Source organism: Balaenoptera ricei, chromosome 20 (assembly GCF_028023285.1).
Source record: "Balaenoptera ricei isolate mBalRic1 chromosome 20, mBalRic1.hap2, whole genome shotgun sequence".
Lineage (NCBI taxonomy): Eukaryota > Metazoa > Chordata > Mammalia > Artiodactyla > Balaenopteridae > Balaenoptera > Balaenoptera ricei.
In genome coordinates this window covers 12,193,967-12,211,455 of record NC_082658.1, presented here as the reverse complement: position 1 = coordinate 12,211,455, position 17,489 = coordinate 12,193,967, and the positions used below count along the sequence as shown (strand labels likewise).

Below are 17,489 nucleotides of genomic sequence, written 5' to 3'. Positions count from 1 at the left end.
GGAGCCAAGAGCCCCATGGGCCTTGCACGGTCCCAGCGAGGCCAGGATGGAACTGGGTCTCTGGTTTGGGTGAGTGGTGGGTGCTGGAGTTGTAAACCTAGATGAGTAGTGGTGAGAGCAGGGGGTGGGTGGGGTGAGTTCAGGTGCCCATGTTTGAAGTTCGATGTGGTGGGACTGGAAGGAGGTCAAGAGGTACGGACCGAGGGTGCCTTTTCACAGTTATCTGCCCAGAAACCCCAAATTAAAGCCTTGGAAGTAGAGGAGAGAAGCCGAGACTGTTCAATGGACAAAGAAGGTCTTGGAGACCCCAGGGAACACTGCTCTTAGGCAGCTGCCCAGGCGGAGGGGCAGCAGGGTGGTTCCTGGCATGAAGGGTGGTTGTGGGCTCAGTGCTGAGGAGCTGGAAGAGTTGACAGATGGCTGCAGCGGGGAGGAGAGAGCGTGCAGGCAGCTGCGGCGTCGCGGCTGTGGAGGGGACTGGCGCTCTCTGGGGGGGACTGTGGAGTCTTCTCTGTCCTAGCCATCATTTACTGACCTGTCCTCAGCCCGACACAGGTTTGTCCCGGCATCTGGCACTTACCAGAAGTGCTTTGTGGCTCATCCAGAAGCTCACTCCATGTGTGTGCTGAGTTACTTGAGACATTCCAAGCAAACCATTCCAAGCGTTGTTTTGTCAAAGGATAGCATATATTTCAAGGGTTTCGTGTGGTCTCCCAAAGTTCCTCCGAGAAGGCTGCAGTTACATGCTCAGACTGTGCCGCAGGCCAGCCCTGCGCTTGTCTGCTCGCCTGCCTGGGCCCTGCTCTCAGGACCCCACGCTCTGCACTCACTCTGTCCCAAGTCTCCTGTGTGTGTGGGTGTTTTCTTTATGAATCGCCTCTGTGTGCCCTGAGGTATTTGTAAGGTGGTTCATCACTTTCGCATTCGTTTGTGAAGTTTTATACATTAACCCTTTGTCATATGTTGCAGACACATGCCAGGATATCATTTTCTTTATACTTTTCATACAAAGTAAGGTGTAACATTTTGTGATTTCAAAGGTACCTTAATCCTTTTTCATTGTAATTCCTGCCTTTGTCATCATACTTAGGAAGTAATTCTTTACCTCAAAGCTGTATATTTACCTACATTTTCTTTTAGTGCTTTTATTTTTTTAACTTTTAAATTTTTTATTTTTTTTTTATTTGGCTGCATTGGGTCTTTGTTGCGGTGCGCGGGCTCCTCATTGCGGTGGCTTCTCTTGTTGCGGAGCACGGGCTCTAGGCACGTGGGCTTCAGTAGTTGCAGCACGTGGGCTCAGTAGTGGCAGCATGCAGGCTCTAGAGCGCAGGCTCCGTAGTTGTGGGCTTAGTTACTCCTTGGCATGTGGGATGTTCTCGGACCAGGGCTCGAACCCGTGTCCCCAGCATTGGCAGGTGGCTTCTTAACCACTGTGCCACCAGGGGAGTCCTAAATGGGATTCTTTAGGAGACTTTGTCCTGAGAACTTTTTTTTTGCTTTATTCTGTGAAGTCTCAAACTGCTAGTTTCACTTGTTACCTTCTTGCCAGTTTTGTAAGAAGAAAAGCAATACATTAAGGATTTCATTTTCCTTTTCCAAAGCAAGATGGTGCCACCCAGTAAGTGGAGTTTGCTGTTGTCCTGGCACAAAGCCTGCCTGCCTTTGAGCTAACAAAGACAGAGATCCCTGGATTTCTTGTTGATGTTTCCAGACATGGCCGATAGCAGGTAGCGAGGCACCAGGGACCTCAATTTCTGACTCTCCGAGTGTCTTGCTCCAGGTGGAGATAAAACTGCTGACACTTTGGCGGCTGCCAAACTAAGAATTAAGATGTCTTCCTTCTAGTGTATTCTGCCTGACATTTGCTAACGCCCATAAAAAGTAATTGCCTTTTAAAATGGTGTATGGGGCTAGGGCTTGGTTGGCAAAAACATTTGAGTGAAGGCATGGGGGAGAGATAGAAGGTACCTGCTTTTCCTCCAGGGAAGAGAAGGGGATGCAGCACCTTTATTTTCTTGGGGAGCAGAAGGATGCAGTGGGGTAGTTAAATTTGAAAGAGAATAGCATGACACACAGAAAAGAGAGGGGGGCATTTAACAAGAATCATCCCTAGAGGGGAAGATTAAAGCGAACAGGTGCTGGGAAAATGTCTCTGCATATTAGAGCTTAATTAGATTTGAAGATGAATTCCAGACGGGCTAATTATGTGTGAATTGTTGCAGGTTGTTTCTTGTAGGGGCAAGCGTTTATTTTTGGAAATGGTGATTTAGTTTGATTGGGTTTGATTCCCGCCTCCTACCGTATTTCTTCCAGTGAGAAACTACCGCTTCTGGGGCCCCAGGACCCACTCAGCAGGCCTCATACCTTGGGCTGCCACTGTCAAAGCTGGTAGAGCCACGGAAAGCCAGGCCCAGCCTACCTGCTGCAGCAACGAGCATGTGGAAGGACCAGGGACTCTTGCCCAGGTGGAAGGGACAGTATTCCAACCTCAAAGGAAGGCAGACAGACAGAACGGACATTGTTTCCAGGAACCTGTCCTTTGATGGTGCTCCTCCTCCCTATGTAGCTGGCTTAGATGTGTTTGGTTAGATGTATTTGGACCGTTTTCTGGAAGGGCAGAGGGGCAGGTTCTTGCTAGCAGCTCTCTGGGTTGTGAACAGAGAAAAGGTAGGGAAGGTGTGGATAATCTGAGATGTGCTGCGGACCAGAGAGTTTAATTTCTGGGGGCAAAAAAAAAGGAGCAGGGCCACATGGAGCCTCTGGAATTCCTGTTAGGATAATGGACTCGGTTTAATGTAGGACAGCCTGAGAAGGTTGTCTCAAAAGATGGCATGGGCCTCTGACATCCCCGGAAAGTGTGATGTGCTAGGGGTGGCTTTGTGTCACCTGCACGCCTCAGGGAGATCTGCTTGACATCCATTAGGGTCTGAGAGCTTTAATAAACATAAACTTTTATGTAAGGCCCCATAATTGGAAATTATGGATGTATAATTTATATATGACTCAATGAATGATTTATATAATGTTAAGTGATGATTTAGATAGAAAATATGACCCCCTCTTGCAGAATCTTTAATGAAAAGTGTTGGTTCTTATGAATTTATTTCTAGAGCTGTGTTTGAACTCAGCAAGTTTGACATAAATCAGATCTAATTGTCATTTTATGATTAATGAACATATGCTGGCCATTTTTCCCCATAATTAAACTTTATGTTCCATGCATCTGATAAAGCAAAAACAAGTTTAGACTTTGACAGATTGGTGGTGGAGGTTTTCCATGTCTGCGTATTTGTGTGTATGTGTACTGATTTGTGTGTGTGTTTATTTTATTAATGTATAAGGATTAAGTTTCCATGAAGTTGGGTTTTCAGAGGTGTGTGTAAGGTTGTTAAGAGTTAGCATTCAGGTGTGAGACTAGGAGAGCTTATAGAGGAGGAGGGGCACAGATGTGGCCTGACGGGGTGGGAGCCCAGGGTCTGTGTCTCCACTGCTTTAGCACCAGGCTGGTGGGTGGAGACCCCCATGGTCAAGAGCAAGGCTGCTTTTATATATATATATATATATATATATGTGTGTGTGTGTGTGTATATATATATGTGTGTGTGTGTGTGTGTGTGTATATATATATGTGTGTGTGTGTATATATATATATATATATGTATTTGCTTGTTTGTTTGTTGCTACGTTGGGTCTTCATTGCAGTGCGCGGGACTCTCATTGCAGTGGCTTCTCTTGCTGCGGAGCATGGGCTCTAGGCACGCGGGCTTCAGTAGTTGTGGTGCGTGGGCTTAGTAGTTGCGGCTCACGGACTCTAGAGCACAGGCTTAGTAGTTGTGGCGCATGGGCTTAGTTGCTCCGCAGCATATGGGATCTTCCCGGACCAGGCCTCAAACCCGTGTACCCTGCGTTGGCAGGCAGATTCTTAACCACTGCACCACCAGGGAAGCCCCCAAGGCTTCTTTCTTGAGTCGTGGCCGTCATCGAGAGCTCCAAGAAGTGATGGAAGGTGGACTCACTGCAAAAATGTGCACATTTTCCTCTCTGCTTTTCATACACTTCAACAAGAATTGTAGTAATTTAAGGGGTGAGACAAGCACGTGAATGGAAAACCTGTCACAGGTCGGCACATCTGCACTCATGCCCTGGACCTTTGTCTTGTGTTTCAGGACATAGACAAGTTTGGCAACGAGATTACCCAGCTGGCTCGCCCCCTGCCCGTGGAGTATCTGATCATAGACGTAAGTGTGTGTCATCTCCCCACTGGAGGTCAGGACGGCGGGGGGTGGCCTCGCAAGGGCGGCGGCTTGAATACCTGCTCCTCTGCCTGCACAGGACAGGCATCCAGAGGTGTTTTGAGTCACTGAGCTCCTGGCATCCCTGAAAAGCTAGAAACCTTAAGGGCTTTTAGTTTTTTATTTCCTTAAAAACAATTTAAAGGGTTAACTTCTCCCAACCTAAAGTGTAGCAAAGGACCACCAACAAGGCCAAGCAGCCTCTGGAGGTCAGCGAGCCTCTCCCTGGCTCTGTGCACAGGTGCTGCCCTGGCCACAGCTCAGCTGCCACAGCTCAGAGGCCCACTCGTGGGGGCGGCATGGTCTCCTGGGGGGCACTCCAGGAGCCAAGAAGGTACCTGGTACCAACACGCCTTCCCCAAGTCTCGGCTCCTTTCTGGGGGTGTGCTCTGCTCACGGAGATGTGGCCACAGTGCAGAGGGGAGTGCGTGCTGCAGGACTAGAGCCTGATGCATTTTCAGTAGTCAGCGCTCTGTCCAAAGGGTACGGGAGGCGGCTCATCTCCTAATTGCTGCCTGCCAGGATGAATTCGGGCTGCATTTGGACTAGGATGGGCATATGATTCACGCTATAAAGTATCATTGCATTTGGAGCAGTGGGTCCCTGTGAGCTGAGCCCGCCAACGCTCCATTCCAACTGACAGCTCCCGAGAACATATTTATTACCTAGGCCATAAAGGCATCTGCTTTTTAGACTACCTAGGGTGTAATTAAGATGAAAACAGATTGATGGAGCATACATTTAGGAGGAGTCTGCGTGATTTAAAGCCAGCTTCCTGAGGTCTTCTCTCCCAGTGGCCTCCCCATCCCTTTCCTTTCACGAAGGAGCTAAGTTCTTGCCTTAGTGGTTGTCACCGTAGTGTTTGGTTGATGGGAGAGCATTCCACCCTGTGATACCCAAGCGCTCTCTTACTGTGGAAGGAGGTTGGAGCAGGTGCCCAGACAGGTGTGCTCAGCTCCTCGCCTGGCCCCAGACCCCCACCTGACCAGGGCATCTGATGACTAAACCTCATGACCAGGCGGCTCTTCCAGGCTTCTGCAGAGGTGCTCTGCAGGTGGCCAGGCGTCAGCTAGGTGACGAGGCAGGCTGGGTAGGGAGAGGGTTTGAGCACAAAACAAAGTGCTCACCACCCTGCATCCTCTCCCCCGGCATCTGGGATGTGCACAGACTGCCGTGTGAACCTTGGTTCTGTTGCTCTCCAAGGTCTGTTGCAATTACAGGTCTAACAGATACTTCCCTTAATTCCACATTTACTTAACTAGTGGGTCTACTATTGTTGCTGGTCCACTCCTTTTATCTGCTTTCCAAAGGGAGGGGCGAGAGCAGGCCACAGGCCTTGCCTCTGCAGCAGAGTGGCCCCTCTGCCATCTCTAGAATCATGACAACAGCTGAGACTGAGCCCCACATGTGCCACCCATTCTGCGGGCTCCACGTGTGTGGGTGCATTTGATCCTCACGGTGGCCTTAGGAGGTATGGGCTCTCTGGTCGTCCGTATCTCTCTGATGAACAGAGCGAGGCCTCACAGTAGGACCTGGCACTGTGCTCGAGGCCACACCTTGTGCCCTGAGGCCACGGGGTCTCGTCCATAAAAGGCCAGCGGGGCTCGATTTAGGGAGATGCTGATGGCTCAGCTTACCGTTCACAGCGCTGGCACGGTCACAGCAGGTCCTGGGCCAGCAGGCCTGGAACAGCTCGCTGCCTTCACTGATGCAGAAAACAGGCCAGAGCAACATTTTCATTCTTTAGAAATAGTCCCGAAGGAACCAGAATAGCTACACTAAATCTGGACGAGGTATAATCTGCTGCTGCTAGTGTTATATTGCAGAGGAAAAGCTGTGTCAACCAAAAGATGGCTGATGATGGCTTACACTTGGGTGCGTTTTTGGGGAGGGGCATCTGCCAGGAGGAATGAGAAACTATTTGTATTGATTCTTGCACATTTGCCACTGTCCCTGTAGCTTCTATTGATTGTTGGATTTAAAATCCCCTCTGTCGTTACTAAAGCATGTCTGAGCCAAATGAAGGGCTTAGGCTCCCCTTTGGACACAAGCTCCTGACTCCAGCCATCTTCAGGCGAGAGCCATGCCTGCATCTCAGCAGCCTTGCTTCTCTTGCTGCCTGGATATGCCCTGGCTCCCTGGAGTGGTGCCTGGGAATTCAGAAGGCTTCAGCCGGCTTGCTGGAGGGCACTGTGGCTCTCAGAACCATCAGGGGCTGGTTCTGCACATGCCCTCCAGACCCGATGACAGGAACGGAGCCAGCTCCTGAGATGGTGCTCACACCTGTGCTCTTTCCCATGGCCCGCTGTCTAGTTCACCCGCGGCAGCAGGAGAGCAGCTGTGTGAGAGGCCGTCCTAGTGGGGCTGGAGTTAGGAACCTGCCCACAGGCACCATGATCTTACCAGTCATGAAAAATGATTCTTCCGTTTGCCTTCCAGAGTCACAGTTTCAGAGTTTTCATTTAGGGGCTGTCCTAATAGTTAAGCATTCCCTTCAGTGTAGAACAGTTAGGACTCTTGCTGCTGTGAGCAGCTCAGGGCTCCAGGGAGGGGTGTGCTCAGGGCCCACACCCTTCTTTATAGCACAATTAATTTATCACAGATTTGTGTTTTCGTTCATTAGATCACAACAACTTTCCCCAAGGATCCAGTTTATACTTTTTCTATTTCACAAAATCCATTTCCTATTGAAAACCGGGATGTATTGGGTGAGACACAGGTAAGCTCTTTGTCTTTAGAAACATAATTTAGAGTCACTACTGTTTGTTTATCTAGTGTCACTATTGTTTTTCTCGAAAGTACCAAGCTTTCTGACTCTCCTGATTTGTTTTTGTGACAAAACCTGGCTAGGCCTTTTTCTAAGACAGTGCTGATCACATGAGCCCTCTCCAGGGCAGGGGCAGTGGATGAGCACAGAGGCAAATCCCTGTAAGTCCTCAGGCCTATGGATTTGCCGGAAGGACCATTCTCAGGGGGCCTGTTTTATTGGTCAGTTTTTGTCCTCTCCCAACAACGTTATTGATTGTTGGTAAGCGTTGTCTTTTGTGACAGTGTCTCACTTTGCTGTGTGCTCTGCCCCCTACCTCATCACCCTGCCATGTTTCTCAGGCACCATCCAAGCCGTGGGGCCTCATGTGGCCTGGCCACCTTGGCTCTCACCTGCACATCAGGCCCGATCAGAACTGCTGTGACTGCCTTGTCCTGCCACATCAATGGTCTGTGAACACACATCCCAGGTTGATAACAGGCACTACAGAAAGGGGCCTGGTTAAAGAATGTGTACAGTGAGATTGTCTTCTGAAGCTGTGATTAGTGTACAAGGCCTCTCTGATGCTTTGGTTTCCTCACTGCCCATCTGCCCAGATGCTTGTGGAGGTGCAGAGCCACTGACTGGGGTGGCACTCATGAGTCTCCCGCTTTCACTCCTGTTGAAAGTGTTAGTGTCACGTAATCCTCCCCACCGCCCCCCAATTCCTACTCCTCACTACCGTGCTGCCCTGGATCAACAATGTACCTAGACAGACGGGGCTTCTCCCAGCCCCGCAGTGGCCCTTCCCACTCCCACTGGCCCCCAGAGGTGAGTTTGAACATGTCTCACAGCTGGGTCAGCTTCACAGACATGTTGCTTACACTCTTCCATAAGTCAAATGTACTGAGAGTGTTCTCCTGGGAGATGAGGCCACAGCTTATTCTGCAACTATGCATTCCTCTGTCCATGGCTCCCAGTATGTGGTTCTGGAAGGAGACAGGGAGGCCCATCTATCAGCGCCGAACGTGTTCAGTTCCATCTTTGTAGGACAGTGGCTCTCCTGCAACTCTGGCTTGGGACTAACGGGTGCTCGTGTCTGTCTCCCCCCATACCTGGCGCTCCAGGACTTCCACAGCCTGGCCACCTACCTGTCCCAGAACACCTCATCCGTGTTCCTGGACACTATCTCGGATTTCCACCTCCTGCTATTCCTGGTCACCAATGACGTCATGCCTCTGCAGGTACGGGCCAAGTGGGCTTCCACTCCTCAGACCAGAGCACGCTGGGCAGCACCAGAGCAGCTAAGTCCCCCTTAACCTGTCCTGTGGGCAGCAGCTTTGCACAAAGGCCTTGATAGAAAGGTGAATTTTTCACTTTTAGCGTTTGCACTGGAACAGCTTGTTCAAAAGTGTCTGCCCTCTGTGATGGAGGACAGTTCTTCCGTTTGTTAGAAACACGTGGGACGCAGAGGCCACTTAGCTCTGTGTCCTTCTAGCGGGAACATGAGGGATCCAACAATTTAAAAATTCCTGTTGGAACAGTTTGAGAATCCCAGCCTCTGCTTCTTCCCGATCTCTCTCCCCTCTTCCCGAATCAGCTCCAGTTTATCACCTTGGCCCAGAAGGTTGGCCAGCGTCCAGGCCCCAGGCACACAGCTGCACAGTTGGCGTTTTTAAGACATGCTGCTGGGGGAGATGAGGGCGAGTGTTACAGATGGCGGCTGCTCTCTGAGCAGCACAGGGCCAGCAGGTCCAGCCGGGAAGCCCCTTGCATGGGTTGTGTCGTGGCTATCCTTTTACTTTGGCCCTTTTCCTGCCTGGGACCCAAGGAAATGCATTTCTGCGTGGTGACAGAGTAGAAAGGAGAGGCTCCTTCCTCCCACTGCTTTTCTATGTCAGGTGGCCTGTAGCTGTTCTTATATCTTGTGTCTGTGTTTTGTCCAAACTACCCACTTGTGATACTTGACACCAGGCACCCCAAAACTTTTCACGGGCTTTGCCTTCCCTGTTAAGCGCAGAGAGTTGCACCTCCAGCCCCCGGCTCAGCTGCTGCCCCTCCGGTTGGGGAGGTGGTGAAAGCTTAGGGCCTTCTCCCTGGAAAACGTGTACTGTTTTGCAGTCACTTGTTAGGAAGCATTTTCTGTAGATACTGCCTGAGAGCCCCTGGAAGGCTTTCGAAGTCTCTCATTATAAAAACTATTTAGTTCTCTTCACTTTGACCCTGGAGGCCTAGGATGCAGAGTGTATTGAGATACAGACGTGATGGAGAAAACAGAGGGCCAAGGAGGGTGTGAGGGATGAGGGTGGGCCTCACGGCCATGAGGCTCCTGCCCATCCACCCAGGCCCTCAGGAGAAGGGCTGTGAGCTGTGATTACCTAGTGGGGTGGAGCACAGCCAGCCTGGGACACAGAGTAGCACAGCAGCCAACCTGGGGATCTCTGGGAAGAATTTAGCACTTGTATTTATAAACCTAAGTGTGTGGTGTTTTGCATTTCATAGTAACAGCCTGTGAGATTTTTGAAATTCCCTCTGAAGTGTGTCTCGACGTTGGGGAAAAAGAAACTTGTGAACAAGTCTATCTACCGTCAGTGAAGCGAGCTGGAACCTTCTTTTTTGGCTTCTTGCAGGACAGCATCAGCTTGCTGCTGGAGGCCGTGAGGACCAGAAATGAGGAGCTCGCCCAGACGTGGAAGAAGTCTGAGCAGTGGGCCACCATCGAGCAGCTCTGCAGTAAGTGTCTTACCCTCCTGCGGTCCCCATTGCCAGGGTCCAAACTCCTGCCCTTCAGGGCTCCAGTACTTCTTCCCGGGCCCTGGACACCTGACCCCAGATGCCTTCTGACAGCGTCGTGGGCAAAGGAACAAGCAGACCTCTGCCGGGGCCCACAGATGTTTTCATCACTATAACATACATGTAAAGGCCACAGATCTTGGGTATACAGTTCCATGGATTTTTGTACACGTACATACCAGATACGCTATTCTTCAAGCATTTTAGGAGCAGTTTGAAAGTCATTGTTTTAGATGAACAGAAACTTCAGACTCACCTAAGTGCTGAGTGCAGAGACCTTCTGGACTCCTCAGGCTTTTCTTTTCCCCTTTCCCATCAGTTCTCAGAGCATTCTTGGTGGATAAGGAGGAAAAGAGTTAGAGAATTGAGTTCGGGGATCTTGTGTCTCCCGGGTGAGCGCCTCTGTCAATCAGCCTTGGGAGCTGCCCCCACGCTGCCAGCGCCGTGGCCACCAAGCCCCCCAGCTGAGAGCTCGAAAGGGTGACCATGGCGGCCCTTTTCCCTGCGGCTTTGAGAAGTACTGTAACGCCCCCTGAAGACAACAATGAAAGCACATATAAAAAAGTGTTTAAATATTTTCTCAATCTAGTGGGCTGATACTTGAGCCAAAATTAGCCAGGAAACCCTCAGTGGAACCCAAGCCACAGGGAGTCCAGCAGGGTTCTTATTTTCTCTCGACACTAAGTACCTAGAAGCTCAGGGGTTGAGGAGCTTTGGTATTCATTGTGTCGTTCTTCTTCTTAAGTTTTCTTTTTATACGATTCTGACAACCAAACAGTAAAAGGGCAGGATGTGCCATGTACTCTTCTTGCCCTCACATTCTGAAACAGAGGACCCATTGTTCCCACCAAATTCCCTACAGCGAAGCCCACGGCCTTGTGTCCTTGGGTGGACAGTGGTGAGGTGCCGGCCAGGATCTCAGCACCTGGTCCAACTCTCCCACGTACTGGGCTCTCCAAGCCCCTGGTGTTATTCTTCAGATGCTTCACACACAAACATTGACTGCAGCAGCTTTAGTAGTTTGGAGCCCTCTCTCACAGCCCAGAAAGTGCACACAGGGAAGCCGGGACAGGGGGCGGGTTGGCTAAGAGGTTATCCTGGACAAGCATTGGCCCAGTTGGGCGAAAGGAAAACTAGATCAGGAAAGGTTTCAGTCTGAGCATTTGGCTTGCTTTTGCCATCCCCATTAGACACTAATGAAAAGCTAGCGACCCCATAGGAGCTGGGTCCCATTGGCTTCATGCCTCATACTTAGACAGGGTGGGAGGAAACCCAAGCCCGAGTCAGGCGTCAGTCCTCCGGCAGCAGGGTGACACTGTCTGGACCTGCTGCCTGCAGCCTCTGTTGGGAGAGCACCTGGTGTTCACCGACACTCACTTTGCTAAAAAAGTGCTACATGATTGTCAAATGCTGTCAACAGATAACACTACTCGTGGAATTCCAGTCACTGCATAGGGTTGGTAACACAAATTAGCAATAGAGTACCCTTTACAAATGCAGAGTCACAGACCATGAGAGATCTCGGGACATAGTCAGTGGAAGCTACGTAAGAGCTCTTTGCTGAAAACTTAACACTTTGCCAGAAGAAGAGCTAAGCAAATGGGAAAGAAATCCCATTGTCTGGACTGGAAGACAAGATATTTTTAACATGTCAGTTTTATATACATACATACATACATACAGTCATTCATTTATTTGTTTATTTATTTAGCTGGCTGGCTAGCTAGCTAGCTAGCTAGCAGGGGGAGGATGGGGAAGAAGTTTTAAAATTTATCTGGGGATGCAGAGGGCCTAGAAGACAATCGTGGAAAAAGAAGAATGAAGCTGGAGGACGTGCACTACCTGCTTTCAGTAGTAAAAGGTTGCTGTGTTTAAGGCTGGATGCTGTTGGCATGAGAATAAATAGACTGATGGTCCAGACGGAGAGAACTGGGTGATAACAAGGGCACCTGAGCAATTAAATGAGGAGGTGCCCTTTTCAGGAAAATGTGACAAAACAACTGGATATCTGTGTGGGCAGAATGAACCTTGACTTCTTCAGTACACCCCACATATAAAATCAATACAGGCTGGGTCATAGACTCTAACGGTAAGAGCTACAACTATAAAGCAAGATTTCTGTAAAAAAACAAACACAAAAAAACAAGTTGAATATATTCAGAACCTTGAGGTAGGACAGAGAAAAACACTGACCATAAAAGATTGGTCATTTGGGGACTTCCCTGGTGGTGCAGTGGATAAGACTCCGCGCTCCCAATGCAGGGGGCCTGGGTTCGATCTCTGGTTGGGGAACTAGATCCCACATGCATGACGCAACTAAGAGTTTGCATGCCACAAGTAAGGAATCCGCTTGCCGCAACTAAGGAGCCCACGTGCTGCAACTAAGGAGCCCACAAGCCTCAACTAAGACCCAGTGCAACCAAATAAATAATAAATATTAAAACAAACAAACAAAAATTGTTCAGGACTTCCTTGGTGGTGCAGTGGTTAAGAATCCGCCTGCCAATGCAGGGGACACAGGTTTGAGCCCTGGTCCGGGAAGATCCCACATGCTGCAGAGCAACTAAGCCTATGTGCCACAACTACTGAGCCTGCGCTCTAGAGCCCACGAGCCACAACTACTGAGCCCAAGTGCCACAACTACTGCAGCCCACAGGCCTAGAGCCCATGCTCTGCAACAAGAGAAGCCACTGCTGTGAGAAGCCCACACACCGCAACAAAGAGTAGCCCCCACTCGCCGCAACTAGAGAAAGCTTGTGCGCAGCAACAAAGACCCAGTGCAGCCATAAATAAATAAATTTATTTAAAAAAAAAAAAAGATTGGTCAGTTGGACTTTATCAGAATGAAACACTTGGGCTCATCGAGAGATGCTGTCAAAAACTTGAAAAGGCAAGGAACAGACTGGGAGAAGATATTCCACAGAAGATGTTCCATAAAAAGAATTACAGTGATGGTCACCATCAGTCATCAGAAGAATGAAAACTAAACGAGGTACCACTACACGTCTTGAGGGTGGCTGAGATGCAAACACCGGCCGCATCACGTGCTCACGAGCTCCCAGAGCAGCTGGAGCTCTCGCACGCCCCAGTGAGGATGACCCAGCAAGCCCACTGCTACCCAAGAGACATGCAAACACAGATCCACGCCAAGATTTGTTTAAGAATATTCATGGCAGCTTTGTTCACAATGGCTCAAACCTGGCAATGACCCATCTGTCCATCAGGAGGGGGATAGATAACCAGGGATGGTGTTCACACCGAGCTCTACTGCTCAGCAGTGAGAAGGAAGGAACTACTGACACAGCAAGCAAGGAGGGTGGGCAGGTGCATGAGTGGCCACAGCTGACAGCTTTCCGCTCTGCAGACAGCAGCTTTACTTATCGGGGTTCTGTGTTTGAGCAGGGGACCCACGGTAGGGCTCTCAAGCCGCATCTGTCCACGCCCGCAGCAATTGCTTTTAGAGTCCACTCCTACCCTGATAAGCAGCTGTGCAGAGCTCTCAGATGGGGTGGGACAGCTTCCCAGTACAGAAATGATGAACACGGCTTCTCTTCCTGCTCCACAGGCACAGTCGGTGTGCAGCTTCCAGGCCTCCACGAGTACGGAGCCGTCGGGGGCTCTGCACACACCACCTCGGCCGCCATGTGGGCCTGTCAGCACTGCACCTTCATGAACCAGCCAGGCACCGGCCACTGCGAGATGTGCAGCCTCCCCAGGACCTAGGGCTCCTGGGCCCTGCTGCCCAGACTGGGCCCACCCTAGCCCTCTCTGAAGCCAGGGTTGTTGCAGCCATGCCCCACCGCAGGCAGCCCTGAAGGCGAGGCGGGGGCGGCTGCCCTGGGGGTCTCTGACCCATGAAGCTTCTCAGCACCAGGCTTCCCTGGAGGGAGGGAGCCAGGCTGGTGCTCTGTGGGCTGATACCAGTCTCTTGCTGGAGGCACCATATGGCCCCATCCGGATGCCCTGCAGCAGCTCCCACTGTGGTAGAAGGACTAGGTGCCTCTAAATCATCACCTGGAATTGAGGGGGTGGGAGGGCTTGCTGGCCCCATCCAGCTTTCTTTTTTCCTTCCTTTTGGATGCTTTTGGTTCCTGCCCCTCCCATGTTTTTGGTTGGGAGCTCTTGGTGACCTCTGTACCCCGTTGCTCTGGGGCAGACCCTGCCTGTGAGGGCCACCTCTTCCCCTTCCAGTAGCCATCGTGCGGTGGAAATGCGTGGCCATGGGCTTGCTGGTCTCCCGTCCGCTTGGTCTGCAGGTGAATCTGCTGCCCGCCCTTTCCTGCTCTCACCCAGCGTCCAGGGGGGATTTTAAAGTCTGCTTTGGTTGTAATAACAGTTATCAGTAATTCCTGCAAAGAAGACTTTTATTTATTTTTTTTAAGATAAAAACTGCTTAAAAGGAGAGTGAGAGACTAGTTTCCACCTTCGTCCCTCCTTTAATGAGTCCCTGGAGGTGTGTGCAGGCTGGATGGGTGGACGGGGGACCCACAGTCAGGTCTTCTCACAAATGAACCTCAGTGCCTGAGACTTTCCTGCCAAGCCACACGGCTGGGACAGGTGCAGACCCAGGTAGTCCAAGCAGGAACCTAGTGCTGGCTCCCACTGAGCAGGCAGCCTCTCTGGGGGGCCAGCACTGCTGACCAGGCCTGCATGGGGTGAGCTGGGTGGCCCAGGCAGGGCTGGAAGCTCTGGTCCCCTTCACCCCACACACCATTCCTTCCTGTTGCCCTGCCCGGGCCCTGGCCTCTGGCACGGTGATGTGGCCCCGGTACAGGCCAGGCCACAGTACAGCAGCTGTGGGGCTGCTGCGGGGACGTTGGAAAGTACGTACTGTGCTGAGGTATGGGTCCAGGCTATCCCAGGACAAAGGTTGTGGTCAGACTTTGCATGTGCTCTGGGGTCGCTGCGTTTCCTCTGTGGTTGGGCTCCGGTCTGGCCTTTCTCCGGGAGCCATGGACATCCTGATGCCTCTTTGCCTTAACAAGAGCCGTATCTCTGAGCTGCACTGCACCCACCCATGGGAGAGGCTGACCCAGACACAGGCTGCTTGGGGACTTCATGTCTCTGTCCTAGGGCAGGAGGCAAGCCTGTGTGACCCTCCCTCGCCTTTGGCCTGTGAACAGAGAGCACTTGGGCATGTGTTCACCTGTGGCAAGGGCTGTGCCTGGCACTCCAGGTCCACCTGGCGTGGGACACCAAGTGGCCAGTGGGGTTGGGTCTGGCTACAGCGGGTCTGTTCTGGGGGGCAGGAGGTGCAGAGCCCCCTGTTTCCCCAGTTCATCTGTGGCCACCTGCCAGCAAGCTGGGAGGACCATCTGGCCCAAGTCATCTGCTCCTTTGATCAGATGTGAGTCTGCAGGGGGAGCAGGAGGGCGCTGACCTCAGACCTCGCGGCCCCCACCGTTCCTCCTGTACTTGCTCTGGTCTTTATCTACCGAGCTAATTTCCTTTTCTCTTTGACCAGTGTCCTACTCACCCTGAAGTTCTGGCATCTGCATAGTTCGTTTCCTTTTGTCTTTTAGCTAAAGAAAAAGTGTTGTGATTTCTCTGCTTCTGGTTTTGAGTCACTCTTTGTTCAGTAATGCACTTTATTTTGTCCAAAGAGAGTCGGGGGTCAACATAAGGAGTGGGGGTACCCTGCCAGCAGGCTCGGGCCCAGGCAGCTTAGCCATCTCCTCTTGCATAGGGGAGAGGCCCCTGTCTCCACCTTCACCCTACCTGCCCTTGTGTGGACACACCCTCTCATGGCACCAGGCACCAGGCACCGTAGCTCAGCGAGGGGGGACTAGGTGCCCGGCCTCCACCAACCAGTCTGCTCCCAGTGCTCCCACTTGGGGCTTGCAGGTGTGTGTCGGTTGGGTTTGCAGTAGCGTTGCCTGGACTCCAGCCCTGCAGTTGAACCAATAAAAGCACCTGAAGCGACCGCCAGCGCCCTGTTTGTCCTTCCTGGGCCCCAAGGCCTCTCCCTGCCCTGAGCCTTGACTTGCCTACCTTGTCAGGTGACTTGATGACTTTCCCCTCCACACATCACTGTTCTCTGCTGACATGTTTAGAGTATTGAAGGGTAGAGACCCACTCCTCCTGCCCAGGCTCCTCGGCCCTGTGCTCCCAGTGTAACGTCCACTGGAGGAGCAGAGCCTGGCCTCCCTCCATGCCTTTTCTGCACCTTTTCCGTCAGCCATGTGGCTGCTCCTGGCCTCTGCGTGGGGGGTGAGGTGCACTCCACCAGGCAGCAGGTGAAGGATAATGCCCAGAAGCCCCTAGACTTGCACAGATGCAAGGGGAGCAAGGCCTGGAGGGGACACTTGTCCAGTGACAGCCAGGGGGTGCTCCCCCTGATGTTCAGTTACCAGCCTTCACACGCACCTTACAACCCACTCTGTCCTTTGGCCACTGGCTTATCGCTTTCTGAACAAGTATATAAGAAACACCGCCCACTGATATCCAAGGGGCCCTGGGGAGAGGCAGGCCCAGCCTAGCTTCTGGACTGGGGCGGGTGGGCCCTCAGCACCTGGCTCCAGTCCTGTCCCTGAACTTGCCTACTTGTACCAGCAGTGTCCTGCCCTCTCTGTGGCTCAGGCTGCTGACCTTGTTGGTTCTGTGAAGTGATGAGGTTCTGGAACGTCATCCCTGCCCCTGAAATCAAGCAAGTGGAGTGTACTGCTTGGAAATAACTCGGGGTCCTGCCACCCCCTTTCCTGGCATGTTCAACATGCTGGCAGGCTGTGCTGCTATAAGTGCCTGGCACAGCCTGCAGCTTCCCTGCACGTGCTGTGTCCTGTCCCTCCCCACCCCTAATGCTGTCTGGTGGTAGTTTGTCCTTGGGAAGATGTAGCCCCCACGTGTGGCATAGAGACCACTGACTGTCCACAGCAGGCTCTGCTGTCTCACAGGCCTCCTGCCACAGGCCTTCCATGTACACCCACATGAGGGGCCCCTCACTCCACATCACCCCTGAGCTGGCTAAGCCCTTTGCTCTGTAATCTCCAGGGGGATCAGCGTTCAGGGCCCCCTCGCTGTTTAGATAGACTGTTGATGGTCATAAATCCTTGTATCACAGAGTGTGGGTCTTGCCTGGACTTGGGGCCAGGAGCCTGCTAGCCCCCCTGAGCAGAAGGGAGTGGGACAGAGGAGGGACCAACTTTACAGTGCCTGGCCAGTCAGGGCTGAACCTGGGAGGTGAGGCCTGGCCAGCTTAGCCCACCTCCCAGATGCACTTCCCCATGCGGTCATTTTCTCTAGGACAATCCCAGTATAGTTCCCTTGGTGTTGGAAAATAGTCTGAGAGGGCCAGGTTGGGAATTGGTGTGAGCATGTGGCCCACAAGGATTGGTGGTCAGAAGACCAGCCAAGAACATTTGTGCACTCAGGTTGGGGGGGTGGGGGTGGAGGTGGGATTCAGAGTGGTGTGTCTCTTTAAAGGAGCATGTCCTCACTTCTAGTTCCAAAGGCCACATGGGAGCTGGTCTCAAGAGAGGGCAAAGGACAGACTGCAAATGCCATACTGATGCTGGGTCCAACCCAGAAACACTGGAACAGTAGCTGTCCACTGCCCTGGGGGTTGAGCACCAACCTCAACAAGGGGAATTAGAACTTTTGCTACTGGTTCTTTGTTTTGGCAGGTACACCAGCCTTGGTGAGGTCAGCTTAACTCAAGC

General features: G+C 51.8%; 1 protein-coding gene across 1 annotated transcript in view; it reads left to right on the top strand.

The window, feature by feature from the left end:
* The window catches only part of NPLOC4 (NPL4 homolog, ubiquitin recognition factor), a 56,546-nt gene extending 40,792 nt beyond the window's left edge, over positions 1-15,754 (top strand). Inside the window, exons 13-17 of the mRNA XM_059906582.1 lie at positions 4,167-4,238; positions 6,916-7,011; positions 8,166-8,282; positions 9,669-9,771; positions 13,397-15,754. Coding sequence (XP_059762565.1) covers positions 4,167-4,238; positions 6,916-7,011; positions 8,166-8,282; positions 9,669-9,771; positions 13,397-13,554 — 546 coding nt within the window. The 3' untranslated portion in view covers positions 13,555-15,754. The remainder of the gene's footprint in view (positions 1-4,166; positions 4,239-6,915; positions 7,012-8,165; positions 8,283-9,668; positions 9,772-13,396) is intronic.
* The last annotated feature ends 1,735 nt before the right edge of the window (positions 15,755-17,489 follow it).